Source organism: Mustela lutreola, chromosome 8, assembly GCF_030435805.1.
Source record: "Mustela lutreola isolate mMusLut2 chromosome 8, mMusLut2.pri, whole genome shotgun sequence".
NCBI lineage: Eukaryota > Metazoa > Chordata > Mammalia > Carnivora > Mustelidae > Mustela > Mustela lutreola.
The window spans coordinates 31,571,023-31,587,046 of record NC_081297.1 but is presented as its reverse complement, the minus strand read 5'-3'; the positions used below and the strand labels follow the sequence as shown (position 1 = coordinate 31,587,046).

At 36.4% G+C, this 16,024-nt stretch overlaps 1 protein-coding gene across 1 annotated transcript in view; it reads right to left on the bottom strand.

Moving 5' to 3' along the window:
• CCDC7 (coiled-coil domain containing 7) overlaps positions 1 to 16,024 on the bottom strand; it is a 469,805-nt gene that overhangs the window by 27,803 nt on the left and 425,978 nt on the right. Inside the window, exon 40 of the mRNA XM_059187454.1 lies at positions 13,107 to 13,226. Within this exon, the coding sequence (XP_059043437.1) occupies positions 13,107 to 13,226 (120 nt within the window). The remainder of the gene's footprint in view (positions 1 to 13,106; positions 13,227 to 16,024) is intronic.

The window sequence follows — 16,024 nt, the reverse complement described above, 5'->3', positions numbered from 1 at the left end:
TGAATCACCAGGTTTACACACTTCACAGCACTCACCAAAGCACATACCCTCCCCAATGTCCATAATATTATTGATTCTTTCAAAGAACCAGCTTCTAGTTTCATTGATATGTTCTACTGTATCTCTGGTTTCTACCTCATTGATCTCTGCTCTAATATTATTTTCCTTCTTATGTGTGGAGTTGGTTTGATTTGTTGTCTCCAGTTCTTTAAGGTGTAGAGACAGCTCGTGTATTCTGGATTTTTCAATTTTTTTTGAGGGAGGCTTGGATGGCTATGTATTTCCCCCTTAGAACCACTTTTGCTGGGGCGCCTGGGTGGCTAAGTGGGTTAAGCCGCTGCCTTCGGCTCAGGTCATGATCTCAGGGTCCTGGGATTGAGTCCCGCATCGGGATCTCTGCTGAGTGGAGAGCCTGCTTTCCTCTCTCTCTCTCTCTCTCTCTCTCTCTGCCTGTCTCTCTGTCTACTTGTGCTCTCTCTCTGTCAAATAAATAAATAAAATCTTAAAAAAAAAAAAAAAAAGAACCGCTTTTGTTGTATCCCATAGGTTTTGGACCAAAGTGTCTTCATTCTCATTGGTTTCCATGAATTGTTTAAGTTCTTCTTTAATCTCCTGGTTGATCCAAACATTCTTAGGCAAGGTGGTCTTTAGCTTTCAGGTGTTTGGGTTCCTTCCGAACTTTTCCTTGTGATTGAGCTCCAGTTTCAAAGCACTGTGATCTGATAATATGCAGGGAATAATGTCAGTCTTTTGTATCAGTTGAGCCCTGATTTGTGACCCAGTATGTGGTCTATTCTGGAGAAGGTTCCAGGTGCAGTTGAGAAGAATGAGTATTCTGTTGTTTTAGGGTGGAATGTTCTGTATATATCTATGGGTCCATCTGGTCCAATGTGTCATTCAGTGCTCTTGTTTCTTTATTGATTTTCTGCTTCGATGATCTATTACTGAGAGAGGCATGTTAAGATCTCCTACTATTAATGTATTCATATCAATATGACTCTTTATCTTGATTAATAGTTTTCTTATGTAATTGGCTGCTCCCATATTGGGGGCATAGATATTTATAATTGTTAGATCATCTTGGTGGATAATCCCTTTAATTATGTAGTGTCCTTCTGTATCTCTGACTATAGTTTTTAGTTTAAAATCTAATTTATCTGATATGGGAATTGCTACCCCGGCCTACTTTTGGGGCCCATTGGTATGAAAGATGCTTCTCCATCCCTTCAATTTCAGTCTAGGTGTATCTTTAGGTTCAAAATGGGTCTCTTGTAGGCAACATATGGATGGGTCCTGTCGTTTTATCTAATCTGCAACCCTGTGTCATTTTGTGGGTGCATTTAGGCCATTCATATTGAGAGTGATTATTGATAGATACGTTTTTATTGACATTATGTTACCTTTGAAGTCTTTCTTTCTGTAGATTGTCTCTATATTTCTGTTCAATGATATTTTTAAGATTTTTTCTCTTCTATAGAACACCCCTTAATATTTCCTGCAGTGTCGGCTTGGTGGTTGCATAGTCTTTTAAGCCTTGCCGGTCTTGGAAACTCTTTATCTCTCCATCCATTTTGAATATCAGACTTACTGGATAACGTATTCTTGGCTGCATGTTCTTCTCTTGCCAGGTCTCTGTGAACAGATCTGATGTTATTCTGATGGGCTTTCCTCTGTTTGTAAGGAGCTTCTTTGTCCTAGCTGCTTTCAAGAGGGTCTGCCTACAATTATAATTCTTCATTCTTACTATTAGGTGTCTTGAGGACTTTTGAGAATCTATAATCTTGGGGGGAAAGCCTTATGCCTCTAGTACATGAATGCTGGTTCCATTCGTGAGATTGGGAAAATTTTCAGGAACAACTTTTTCCACTAATCTTCTAGACTTCTTTATTTCTCCTCCCCTTCAGGGATTCCAATAATTCTGACATTGGAATGTTTTATGGCATCATTTATTTCCCTGATTCTGTTTTCATGGCTTCTAAGCTGTTTGTTCCAGGCTTCCTCCTGATCCTTTCTCTCTATCTGTTTGTCCTCCATATCACTAATTCTATCTTCTGTCTCAGTTACCCTAGCTTTGAGAGAATTTAGATTAGATTGGAACTCATTGAGAGTATTATGAACATCATCCCTGGTGGCTTTCAGTTCTGCCCTAATCAATTCCGTTTGGTCATCCATGGCTTTCTCCAACCTGTTGCCTGGATAACTGTTAGCCTGAATTCCATTTCTGATTTATTGTCTCTGTTGATAGCTATTAGCTCTGTTGTAGAAGGCCCATCCTCTGTATTTTTCTTCTGTTGGGCATTCCTACTCCTAGTCATTTTGGTGAGAGATGGCTGAATGGATGTAGCTGGATGTATCAACTGTGGTGCAGTCAAGGTGCACCCTGGAATGTTTCTCAGCAATCAGGATTCCCCACCCAAATGAGAGAAAAAAAGAAAAGAAAAAGAAAAGAAAAGAGAGAGAGAGAGAGAGAGAGAGAGAGAGGTTGAAAAGGGAAGATAAAAGAGAAGGCTCAGCCCAAACGGGCCCTAAGGTAAGATTTATGAAGTATACAAACAAAAACAGACAAACAAAAAGACTGATAAAAGTATACAGCAAGAGAAAAAAATATATATATAAGCAAAAAAAGAAGAGCCTCGTCAAAAAGAACCCCAAGTATAAGATTTATATACTATCAGGACAAACACAAATACACAGAAACACTGGTGGAAGAAAAAGATGGGAGAGTGGTTATAAGTTCTCAGTGTGGGTGAGGAAGGTTATTTTGATTCTTCCTGGATGTATCTTGATATCTTTGTTAAAGGACTTAACAGGGAGAAGGGAGATTCAAAATTGGTTTACCTAAAAGGGCAGCATTGATTGGGGAAAGGGGGTTATCTTGAAGTTTAATGCTATATGAATATTAGAAAATAAAAATTAAAAAAGAATAAACTAGACTAAACTAAACTAAAATTAAAAAATTTTTTTAAAATAGAAAAGCAAAGGAAAAACACGGTGTATGTATCAAAAAGTTCAGGTTAGAAGGTTATTATGGAATTTGACATACTGGACATCTCACTGTGATGGTAAATAGGTTAAAAAATTATCTATATAAAAAAATGAACCAGAATAGTGGTAATGAATTAAAAATAAAAGTTCTATCTTTGAAGTAGTGGTGGTTGTTCCCTTGTTGTCTCTTTTTTTTTTTTCTTTTCTTGTTGGTTTTCTGGGGGAGGGGCCTGCCACATGGGTTTTCAGTCAATGATGTTCCCTGAGTTAATCCTCCCACCCCTCCCCCCAAGGGGGTGGGCTCTGAGGAAACTGTTTTTTTTTTTCAGGCTTTTGTTCTCTGGAGGTTTTTATGTTTGTTCATCTGTTTTCTCTTGCCTTGACAGCTTTTGATGGTTTTTGAAGGTTTAGAGGAAAGCAAACTGCACCCCGACCTCCCTCTCAGAGAGAAGCCTCAGTCTGCTCCCCTGTGGGTGCTGGAGAGCACATAAATTCCCCCTTGGCCACTGGCAGAGCAGGTTCCAAGTCACAGTCCCTGGGGACGCAGGATCTCCTGCTTGTATCCAAAACCACGGCAGCAGTGGCTGTCTGGGCAGCTCCAGACCGCCAGAGATGTTCCAAGCAGCGATCGCACACTGAGATTTTCCCGCTGGCCTGGGCTGGGAGTGCCTGGTCTTTCCAGGTCCAAGAGCTCCTGGCTGGCGCTTGTGCACACCTCTCCCAGGGGAGGGTGTGGGGTGCACGTGTCTCAGGCTCTGATGGTATGGCGTGGGTCTAAGAGTGCCAGGCTGGTGCCTGCCCTCACCTCTCTCAAGGGAGGGTGTGGAACGCGGGCGTCTCAGGCTCTGATAGCATGGCACAGTGTTCTGCTGTCTGGCGAGGCTCCCAGCCCCTCATGGGAGCCAGACCCCACACATTCTCCCACACGCTGGTGGCTCAGGGTCCAAGACCTGTTTTCTCCTTTACACTCTCTCTGGCTCAGGGCCAGGGGAGGCTGTCCTGGGTCCAGGGACTTAAGCCCCTGTCCCTAACTGCTCTGATCCCCCCCCGCCCCCCCGCAATCCTTTGCTCTTTCTGAGTGCTTTCAACCAGACTCCAAGTTAATGCTGGTCCCCAAAGGCAGGGCACTCTCCTGTATTAGGGGTATTACTTTCCAATTGGTCGCCTCTGGTGGCTCCCTCCCCCTTTTGTGTTATCTTCCGATATCAGTCCTACGTTCCCACTCTGCTTTACCTGCCCACTGGTGTCTTCTGCCCCTGTAGAGATCCAGATGTATATAATTCTGATCTCAGGCTGATTTCATGGGTGATCGGAATTCTTTGGTAGGTAATCAGCTCACTTTAGGGTACAGATTGAAACGGTGCCTCCTCCTACTTCCCCGCCATATTGTTTCCCCCCCTCTCATTGTAGTTTTGATCTGCATTTCCTTAATTAGTGATGTCAAGCACTTTTCCATTGGCTATTTGTATGTCTTCTTTGAAAAATGTCTATTTACATCCTCTCCATTTATAATAGCATTGTTTTAGTTTTGGGTTTTCTCCTCTTCTTCCCTCTTCTTCCCTTCCCCCTCTTCCTTCTCTCTCTCTCTCTCTCTTTTTTTCCTACTGAGTTGTATGAGTTCCTTACATTGGATATTAACTTATTATGAGATAGATGGTTTACAAGTATTTTTTCCCATTCCATAGGTTGCCCTTTCACTTTGTTGATGGTTTCTTTTGCTGAGCAGAAACTTTTTATTTTGGTGTCCCACCTGTTTTTTATTTTGTTGCTTGTGCTTTTGATACAATGTCCAAAATATTACTGCCAAGATCAATATTAAAGAGTTTTTTCCCCCCTGTTTTCTTCTTGGAGTATTGAGGTTTCAGATCTCACATAAGTTTTTAATCTATTTTAAATTAGTTTTTATTAATCATAGAAGATATGGGTTCAGTTTTATTACAGATTGCTACCCAATTTTCCAACATCATTTATGGAAGAGACCATTGTTTCACATTAAATATTCTTGTTTCCCTAATCAATTATTAATTGTCTATATATGAAGATTTATCCAAGCTCTTGATTCTGTTTTATTGGTATATGTTCTGTTTTTATGTCAGTACTATTCTGTTTTGATTATTATAGCCTTGCAATATAGTTTGAAAACAGGAAGTGTATGTAATGCCTCTAACTTTGTTCTCTCTCAGGATTGCTTTGACTATTCAGGGTCTTTTGTGTTTCCAAACAAACTTTAAGATTTTTTTTTTCTATTTTCAGAAAATTTTCATTAAAATATTGATAGGGATTGCATTGAATCTATAGATGGCTTTGGATAGTATCAACATTTTAAAAACATTAACTTCCAATCTATAAACCTAGGATATCATTCATTTAAGATTCTTCAATTTCTTTCATCAAAATGTTACCGTTTTTAGTGCTTAGATTTTAACCTTTTTAAAATGTATTCCCTAAGTACTCTATTGTTTTGATGTCATTGTGACTGAGACAATTGTCCTTATTTCTATTTCAGATATTTTATTCTTAGTGTATAGGAATGCAACTGATTTCTGTATGTTGATTTTGTATCCTTTGACTTTACTGTTTTCATTTAGTAGTCCTAAAAGTTTTGTGGTAGAATCCTTGGGATTTTCTCCATATAATATCACATCATTTGAAAACTTCACTTTTTCTTTTTCAATTTGGATGCCTTTTCTTTTTCTTGCTTAATTGCTCTAAGATTTCCAGTACTAAATTGAATAGGAATGATGAGAATGGGCACCTTTATCCGGATCTTAGATGAAAACCTTTAAGTCTTTTGCTTATAGACTTGTCATGTATAACCTTTATTTTGTTGAGATATGTTCCTTCTATACCAAATTTATTGCAAGTTTTTATAAGATAAAATAGATAAATTAGATAAATCTCAATTGGTCACAGAATATTACCATTTTAATGTTCTGTTGAGTTTGTTTTGCTGGAATTTTGTTGAGGATTTTTGTGTCAATTGTCATCATGGATATTATTTATTATCTAGGCTTTTAGTTTTCTTTTCTTTAGTGTACTTAACTGGTTTTGGTATCAGGGTAATGTTAACATTATAAAATGAGTTTGAGAGAATTCTTTTCTGTTTAGTTTTTGGGAAGAATTTGAGAAGGATTGGCATTAATTATTCTTTACATTTTTGGTAGAATTGACTAGTGAAATCATCAAAAGTGAAAGTGAGGTACTCAAGTCTCTAGGTCTGAATTTTTTTTTTTGATGGGTGGTTTTTGGCAAATGATTCAATCTCCTTATCATTATTGGTCTGTTCAGATTTTATATTTCTTTACAATTAAGTCTTTGTAGATGATATGTTTCTAGGAATTTTTCCATTTCTTCTAGGTTATCCAATTTTTTAGTTTACAATTGCTCCCTGTATCTCATAATCTTTGAGTCTCTCTAGTATCATTTGTAATGTCTACCCTTTCATTTATGACTTTTGATTCTTTCTTTTTTCCACTTTGTCTTAGCCCAAGTTTTGTCAATTTTATTTACTTTTTTACAAAAAATCTTGGAACATTGAAAAAATAAAATAAAAATAAAGAGTACTTCTTTAACTCCTTAAAAAAACTACTTCTTATCATCATTGATCTTTTTATTATTTTTCTGGTTTTTATTTCTACTCTGTTCTTTACTATTTCCTTATTTGTGCTAACTTTGGGCTTAGTTTTTTCTTCTTTTATACTTCCTTGTGATGAAAAGTTGTTCACTTGATAGCTTTCTTTTTTTGTCACGTAGATGTTTATCTCTATAAACTTGCCTCTTAGAAATGCTTTTGCATCATCCTTAAGTTTTGATGTATTGTGTTTCTATTTTCATTTATCCCAAGTTATTTTTTTTTTCATTTTACATTTTATTTATTCTTTGACCTATTGGTTGTCTAGGAGTGTGCTGTTTAATTTACATATATCTGTGAATTTTCCTGTTTTCATCCATTTATTGATTTCTAATTTCATACTACTTTAGTTAGAAAAAATACTTGGTAAGATTTTAATCTTCTTAGATATACTAAAACTTGTTTTATTACCTGTCATATGATCTTTCCTGGAAAATGCTGTGTGTGAATTTGGGAAGGAAAGAGAATGTGTATTGTATTTCTGTTGTATGGAGTGCTTGATATGTCTGTTAGATCCATTTGGTCTAAAGTATTGTGCAAGTTCAATGTTTCCTCATTGATTATCTGTCTGGATGATCTATGCCTGGATGATGTTGAAAATGAAGTGCTGAATTCTCCTACTATTACTGTATTGTTGTCTATTTCTCCCTTCATATCTGTTAGTATTTGCTTCTTACACTTAGGTGTCTGATATTGGGTGCATAAAAATTCATGATTATTACATCCTCCTAATGAATTTGTACCTTAATAATATATAACTCCCTTTTTTGGTCTCTTGTTACACTTCTGAGCTTAAGTCTATTTTGTCTGATTTGTCTAATTTTTGTTTCCACTTGTATGGCATACTTATCCATTCCTTCACTTTGACCCTACATGTGTCCTTGAGTATTAGCGAACCATGGATGAGTGTGTTTATTTTTTGGCTCTCAGTTCTGTTCATTTGGTGTGTATGTCTGTTTTTATGCCAGTACCAACTGTTTTGATTACTATATCTTTATAATACAGCCTAAAATAAGAAAGTGTGATGTCTCCAGCTATGTTCTTTTTCAGAATTGCTTTGACTATTAAGGTATTTATGATTCTATATAAATTTAAGGGTTTTTTTTTTTCCCAATTCTGTAAAAAAAAGCCATTGGAATCTTGATAGGAATTGCATTGACTCTATAGATGGCTTTGGGTATTATGGACATTTTGACAATATTAATTATTCCAATTCATGAACATAGGATAATTTTCCCACTTATTTTTTTCTTTTTCAATTTCTTTCATTAATTTTTATAGTTTTTAGTATAGGTACATTTCACCTCCTGGGTTAAATTTATTCCTAAGTATTTAATTTTCTTGATTCTATTATAAATGGAATTATTTTCTTTATTCCTTTTTCACATAATTTGTTGTTAGTATATAGAAGCGCTATGGATTTTTGCATGTTAATTTTGCATCCTGCAACTTTATTGAATTCATTGATCTAACATTTTTTTGGTTGAGTTTTTAGCAAAGAATTAGTCTTCCTGTCTGAGTGGAGCAGGAGAACTGGCTTCAGAGGTGGCAATCCTGTGCCCATTTCCCTGGCCAAATAGGGCCACTGGTTTTGCTCTGCCAAAGACCAGTTCTGCCTGTTGTATTCTCTGTTCAAGTGTTTCTGGGCTATAGAGCCTCTAACTACTCTGTTTAGGCTTTCTGGTTAGGCTCGGCCAGGAGCTGTACTCAGCAGTGGGTGAGGCTATGTGAATGAGCTCCCTGCCAAGGCAGAATGGGCAGGCTAGCCTCAAGCAGCCTCCCTGGTGTTCCCAATCAGGCTTTCCGGTTGGTACAGCAGTTGGTATGGCTACAATTTAGTTCCTTTGCCTAGGCAAAATAGGGAAGCGGACTCCAAGTCCATCAAAGCTCTTTGTGATCTTGACTCTAATTAACTTGGTCCCCATAATCTAGCCAAATAATACCACTGTCTTTCCTCTGCAAATAATCAGCCCCATCTGCTGTAATCTACTCAATTTGTGTTGGGCCACACAGCTTCCAGGTGTTCTACCAGTTTTCTTGGTCATTTAGTGCAAGGAGATATACTCAATAGTGAACAATGCTGACTCAGCTCCGCCATCTGAGCAGTAGTAGACCAAGCTCCAGGGCTAGCAAGACTCTTTTTTTCAAAACCCAAATCATACAGACCTGAATCTCACCACATTTCCTGGTGAGATTATGCCACCATCTTGTCTCTGCAGATAAGCAAACCTGCTGGTTGGGACTACTACTTTTCGTACTGCAGGTAGGAACTCAGTCTGTCAAGGTCTGAGTGTTGGTTTTTGCAAGCACTTCCTTCCTTCCCTGTAATAGATTCCCCATGGTCAAGTCCCATGGATTACTCCACAGTCCCCATGGTGTGAGACCAAGTGGGGGCTCCCAAGAGATGACACACAATGCTAGAGGAGCCAGATGTCCCACCTAGGTTCTTTTTTCCAACTGAAGACATTGGGGGCTCAGGGGAAATCTCACAGTGTGGCACTCCAATGGGCATGGGAGAGGGGCAATAGGGTCGGTGTGTAGCCACTTCTCCTACCTCTCTAATGCAGTCTGTCTTGGTCTCTGTGATGTGGAGAGGGGGGTGCTTCAGCTTTATCCTAAGGTTCTAAGATTTTTCCCAAGGGTGTCTGTCCATGAATAGATTTCAGTTTTTCTTCTTGTTTGGGGGAATATGGTCAGGAATGACCTATGTTACAATTTTGGTGTGCCACTCCTCCTCCCACCTTTTATATTTCTGATGCCATAATTTACCTTTGTTTATTTTGCATATTCATTAACAAATTACTGTAGCTGTAGTTATTTTTAATACTTTTCTCCTTTAATCTTTATGGTAGTTAATATGTTATCGCACTGCAGTATAAGAGTATTCTGAATTTAACTATATAAATATATTGTCTTTACTAGTGTGCTGTATGTTTAAATATCACATGACAATTAGTGTCCTTTCATTTCAGCTTGAAGAACTTCCTGGATTTCTTATAAGGCAGTTTCAGTGGTGATGAACTCACTTAGCCTCTATTTCTTTTTGAGTCTTATTTCACCTTCATTTCTGGTGGACAACTTTGCCTGGTAAAGTATTCTTTTTAGGGAGTTTCTTTCAACACTTGAATCTATCATCCCACTGTTTTTTGGACTGCAGTGTATTTACAGAGATTGCTTCTAATGCTTGAGAGGATTCCCACATATGAGATAAATATTTTCCTCTTGCTGCTTTTAAAATTCTGTCTTTGGGGCACCTGGGTGGCTCAGTGGGTTAAGCCGCTGCCTTCAGCTCGGGTCATGATCTCAGGGTCCTGGGATCGAGTCCCGCATCAGGCTTTCTGCTCAGCAGGGAGCCTGCTTCCCTCTCTCTCTCTGCCTGCCTCTCTGTCTACTGTGATCTCTGTCAAATAAACAAATAAAATCTTTAAAAAAAATAAAATAAAATTCTGTCTTTGTATTTGATTTTATACAGTTTTATTATATTATGTATTGGCAAATATTATTGTAGATTGAAACTTTGCAGTGATTTATTAGCTTTTGAACTTGGATATTCAAAATATCTCCCTAGATTTGGGAAATTCTCAGGCATTATTTCTTTACATAAGCTCTGCCCTTTTCTTCTTCTGTGATTCCAATCATTCACATATTAGTTAGATTATTGGTTTTCCATAGTTCATATAGTCTTCATTAATTTTTTTATTTTCTCTTCTTTGTATAATTTGAATACTGTCTTCTACTTTACAAATATTTTCTCCTGCTGGATTGGCTATCAACTCTGGAGTTTGTTTGATTCTGCTTTATGATCTCTATCCTTCTGTTATACTTCTCATTTTGTGTATTCTTTTCTTGCTTCTGTTGATCTGACTTTTGTGTTTTCTTGTAGCTCAAGTGGGCTTCTTTAAAACAGCTATTTTGAATTCTTTATCAGTTAAATTGCAAATCTCCAATTCTTTGGGGCTATTGGAAAATAATGTATTTCTTGCATGGTTTAATGTTTACTTGATTTTTTAATGTTCCTTGATGTTCTCTCTGTTTTCATTGCATTTTAAAAAGTAGTCACCTCCTCCAGGTTTACTGACTGGTTTCCAGAGGGAAATCTCTTCTTTCAGCCCTGCTAGGAATTCTGATGTTTTTTCAGACCATTCAATGGGTGTGCCTGCTCTACACTTTGTGCTTTTTGTTTGTTTGTTTTGATGGTAGAATTCTTAAGCCTTCTTTCTGTGCTGCCAAGACAGGTTGGTTGCTGAGAGCCTCCTTTTTGCTTTCCTTATGGCAGTGCTGAGTGCTCAAGTTTATGGTTTCTTCCAGGTCAGTTTTCTGGGGGTGTTTACTATCTGTCTAAGTTCACGCTTATTGCTGTTGGGGAGCATGCAGAGGAAGCCAGCCACAAGGTGGATTTTGTGGGGGTGAGACACATGGAGTGTTGGAGGTGCCTGTGGACCAGTTTGCGGGAATCCACAGGTGAAGTGTTTTCAGTAGCTGATGTGTGGGCCTCCAGAGTCCTTTGACACAGTTAGCTGTTACTTCCCTTCTACACATTCAGTCTGAACCTTGGTGGCTGTTATCTCAGCCACTCTTTGACGCTAGGTCATGTGATTTATGACTCAGTTCTCTGGATGAGATAAAAGAAAAATAGGTCTTTTTGGCAGTACTCACTCACATGCTGGGTACTCACTCACATGCTGGGTACTCACTCACATACCCACTTTTTCCCACAGGAGATATCTTGGGATGAAAAGGGCTCTCTTTGCACTGAAGTATGCTGCCCTGAAGAAGGAGTGGTGTAGGTAAAGTCAAACTGCTCCTTTTACCCTCTATCCTGTATCTAATCTCAGATTTTGTTGTTGTTCCAACAGTGTGTTAGGACTTCTCTGCTGGACTCCTGGATTTCAACAAAGCCTCTCCTATATGTGGATAATCATCAAATTGGTTCTCTTTTTCACAGGGGGTAGATGGTAAAAACAAAACAAAACAAAACAAAAACCCACACAAAACTCCTACAATATTGATGTCATCACTGTAATCTTCTTTCTTGCCAAGTATTTTATAGGAAATGTCACTTACTACTTTTATTTCTCTGATATATCCAATTATGTCAAAGTCCTTTTTAGAAATCTTTCTCCCTTCTCATTGAGAAAGGTTCTTCTTTTGTAGCATTTTGATGCAGTAGTATTTTTAGTATTTGCAAATGTAAATGTACAAAAGCTCTTCTTCCTCTTCCGAGGTAAATTAGAATAATTAGCAGCAAAGCCCTCACTATTTTTTACCTGATATGGACGGTGGCATACACAGTTTTTGTCTGTAAGACAGAGTATTTTATTCTCAGTATCTTCCTTAATTTTCCTTATCCAAATCCGGTTTTAGTTGAACCAGAATATTCATTTCTGTATTTGACTTATACTGTACATTTAGAAGGATGCATTTATAAAGATTCCTTTGATAATTAGAGCTCTATACATAAACCACTGTTTCCCCCTCACCAATTTAATTGTTTATCAATTTTTTTTACAAACCCTATTGATTTTAAAAGTAACGTGCTATTGCAGAACACTTCCATTAAAACAAATAAGTATAAGCCTCATATTATTTAATCATTGGCTAAAGATTAAACTGAAACCATACACTGAGAGGCTTAGTAAGAGACTGTAATTGAGAAAATAAAATGCTGTTGACAGGATTTATTTCAGAAGCCATAATTCCAAGCTAGTCTTTCACGTTTGTCAAATATAAGTAAAAGCTGGGGAGGATTTCTAAGTCATTAAAGATGAAATCCTTAATATATGTTAAGGTAATGGCCCTATACTGTCAAATTTGTGTTTATCCTTCATCATGTTTTCATGAGAGTATCAAGACTAAATTATTTGAATGAAAATATTTTGGCATATCCTGGTATTAAAAATTGAATATAATTTTGAAAGCAGGTGGTACAGAAGACTAGCTACATCAGATGAACTTTCTAACTAAAATGCTAGATTAAAAAGAATGTATTTTAAAAAGTATTGCTGAAATGACATAAAAATATGCTCAGGAAAACCAAAAGAAGTAAAAACATTTAACTTGCAGATTCCTGCTAAAAATAGGGTGTGTGTGTGTGTGTTTGTGTATTTATGGTGTACATATTTTTGTAAAATTAACTGATGTATAAGAATAATGCAGGAAATTGGGGAGAATACAAGAGGTAATTTTTCCAAAATAAAAAAATAAATAAAAAAGAGGGCACAATCAAGTATTTCAGGAAATACATTATGTATGGCTTATGATGGCATACATAAGAACTGAGAAAAAATGGAATGAGATTATAACAGATTATAAAAATGGAATGAGATTATAATAGCACAGAATGGAAACCATTAGAATCTTATATATTTTATATTAGTGTTACATATTTTCTGAAAGCTTAAAATATTTCATAAAAAGTAAAAAGAAAAAAGGGTACTACAGAAAGTATTCTAGATAATTAGGTACTATTTTACATTGCTATATCTTTTACCTTGATTGTCAAAAGATGAAAAACTGATCCTGTTTGTTGAGACTTTCCGTGGTGTGATGTCACTGGTGAAAAAATCTTTATGTTGTGGGGACATATAACTGTCTTTAAATAAATTCACACCTAAAACAATTTAAAAAAAATTCACAAAGACATTATGACTATTTAAATAATACCCCCGTCTCCATGTAGTTGTCCTTATTTCTGCATTTGTAATCTTTTCATGTTTGAGTGGTCACTTGTCTATGATTCCGATTTCTATAAAATTCTTCATTTTCTCTCCTTTTTTTCTGTATTCTTAGATAACATCTTCCTTAATCTTGACCTTTAATCAAACCTATTTTATCTTAAATGTGAATATTAATTTTTGTATATGATCTATAATCTCCTTTCAACTCTTTTCTTCATAAAAATTTCTCTTAAATTTTGTTTAGAAGATTTGTAAATTAACAATAAATAAACACAGATTAGGTAACTAAATTAATTTTGTTCTTAAAGGACATGGTATTTTAAACTAAATGTAGATGAGAATACTTCATCAGGAAGACTGAAGCAAACAGTAATTCAAAGTACCTAAACAAAAATAGTCTGAAGATTAAAGATGGAAAAGTGACTCTTTACAATTTATCAGATTTGTTAGAGTAAGACACAAAATAAATTAACTGCTTGATTCAAACAATTTCATTTCTAAACCACCTTAGTTATAATCTCTTTGAGTAAATCATTTTTATTTGATTCATTTTTTAAATTTTATTTTAATTCCAGTTCACATAACTGATTGAAACTAATAGTGTTAGTTTCAGGTGTACAATATATTAATTTAACAATTCCATATAACACACTGTGTTCATCATTACAAATACACTCCTTAATCCCCATCACCTACTTCTCCCCTCCTCCTACCCTACTCCCCTCTGATAACCATCAGTTTGTTCTCTAGAGGTAAGAGTCCGTTACTTGGTTTGTCTCTCTCTGTCTCCTTTTTTTCCCATTGCTCATTTGTTTCTTGAATTCCACATGAGTGAAGTCATATGGTATTTTGTCTTTTTCTGACCTTTTTCACTTAGAATTATACGCTCTAGTTTCATCCATGTTGTACCAAATGGAACTAAAAATGGATTAAAGACTTAAATGTGAGACTTGAAACCTAGAAATCCTAGAAGAGAGCTTAGGAAGTAATGTCTCTGACATTGAATGAGGCAACATTTTTCCAGATATGTCTCCTGAAGCACAGAAGTATTGCTAGTACATCAAAATGAAAACCTTTGCTAATACATCAGAATGAAAAGCTTCTGCACAGTGAAGGAAACAATCAATAAAATTAAAGGTAACCTTCTAAACAGGAGAAGATATTTGATTATTTTTAGCTACTTTTTTTTCAGGAATAGAATTTTGATATAATTAAATAAATAAAACATTCAAAAGCAAAGCTTCAGAAATCTTGCTTTAATCTTAAATTTCACTAAGAATGCCTATTTTGTTGCTTTTATGTGAGGACTCAGCTATTTCTGAATTCTAGATTTCAGCATCGTTTCTGCAAAAATTCATGACTACAGTATTTCTTGCACCTAAGAGGAATGTATTGGTCACCTGGGTGGCTCAGGTGGTTCAGTTCAGTGTCTGACTCTTGATTTCAGCTCAGGTCATGATTTCAGGGTTGTTAGATTGAGGTCGTCCCCCCAGCCCCATACTGGGTTCTACACTGAGCATGGAACCTGTTTAAGATTCTCTCTCCCTCTACCCCTTCTCCCCTCACGTGTACACATGTGCGTGAACACTCTCCCTCTCTCTCTAAAAAAAGAGAGAGAGAGAGAGAGAGAGAGAGAAATGTATCTAACATTGTTACTCCAGGATCAGAAGCTGTAGTGTTGTCTTTGAATTATATAACACAGCTACATAACTACTCCAGTAGAGATGTAAATCCACATGCCAACTTTATATGCAGGGATATGGTAAACCAATGAAATAACTGTTATAATGTTCTTCTCAAACTCATCAACTAGCCTTTTTCACTTTTTCAAATTTAAAGCAACTTTCCTTTCTAAGCCAGAAATAGAAAGTGAGTAGAAGAGTAGTAATAAATATTACACCAAGTATTTTCCAAGGTCACTAGAGCACTGGATTTTATTGCTTACTTTGTAAATATGTTTTAAAACTAATAATATCTAGCTAATGTTCTATTGATAGTAAATACCAGAGTTTACTTAATTACAAGAGGAAATTCATGGAGATTTTTACCCATATATAACAAATAATTACTGTTGTCATTAAAGATCCATACCTAATTAAATCCCCCAAATGACATAAACCATAAATATTAGACTTAAAAAAATACTTGTTCTTACCAGGGTGACTTTTAAGTTCTGTACTGATTTCACCAGTTATTTTTTCTCCTCCAGCAGTATATGTCAATTGTTCTACATCAGTCTCTATAGACCAAAAAGAAAAAAAAAAAATCCAAACTCTTTATAAGGTAAGCATTAATGTGTGGTCATGTATGTGTGTGTGTCTGTGTGTAGTACAAACTTGATCAGCATATATTCTTATAGAAGAAGAGAAAAATGCAATGTCTAAATTGCACAATAAAAAATGTCATAGAATTTGAAGGGCTCTCAGCAATCATATAAACCTCATTATAATGAGCCTCAGAGAGGCACCTGGATGGCTGAGTCAGTTAAGCATCTGCCTTTGACTCAGGTCATAATCCCAGGTTCCTAGGATTGAGCCCTGCATCAGGCTCCCTGCTCAGCTCAGCTCCCTGCTCAGGCTCCCTCTCTCACTCCCCCTGCTTGTGTTCCTTCCCTTGCTGTGTGTCCCTCTCTCAGATAAATGAAGTCTTAAAAAAAAAAAAATAAGGCTCAGAAATGTTTAGGGATTTGATCAAGAAAATATATCAATATGATGACAAAACTGATGCACAA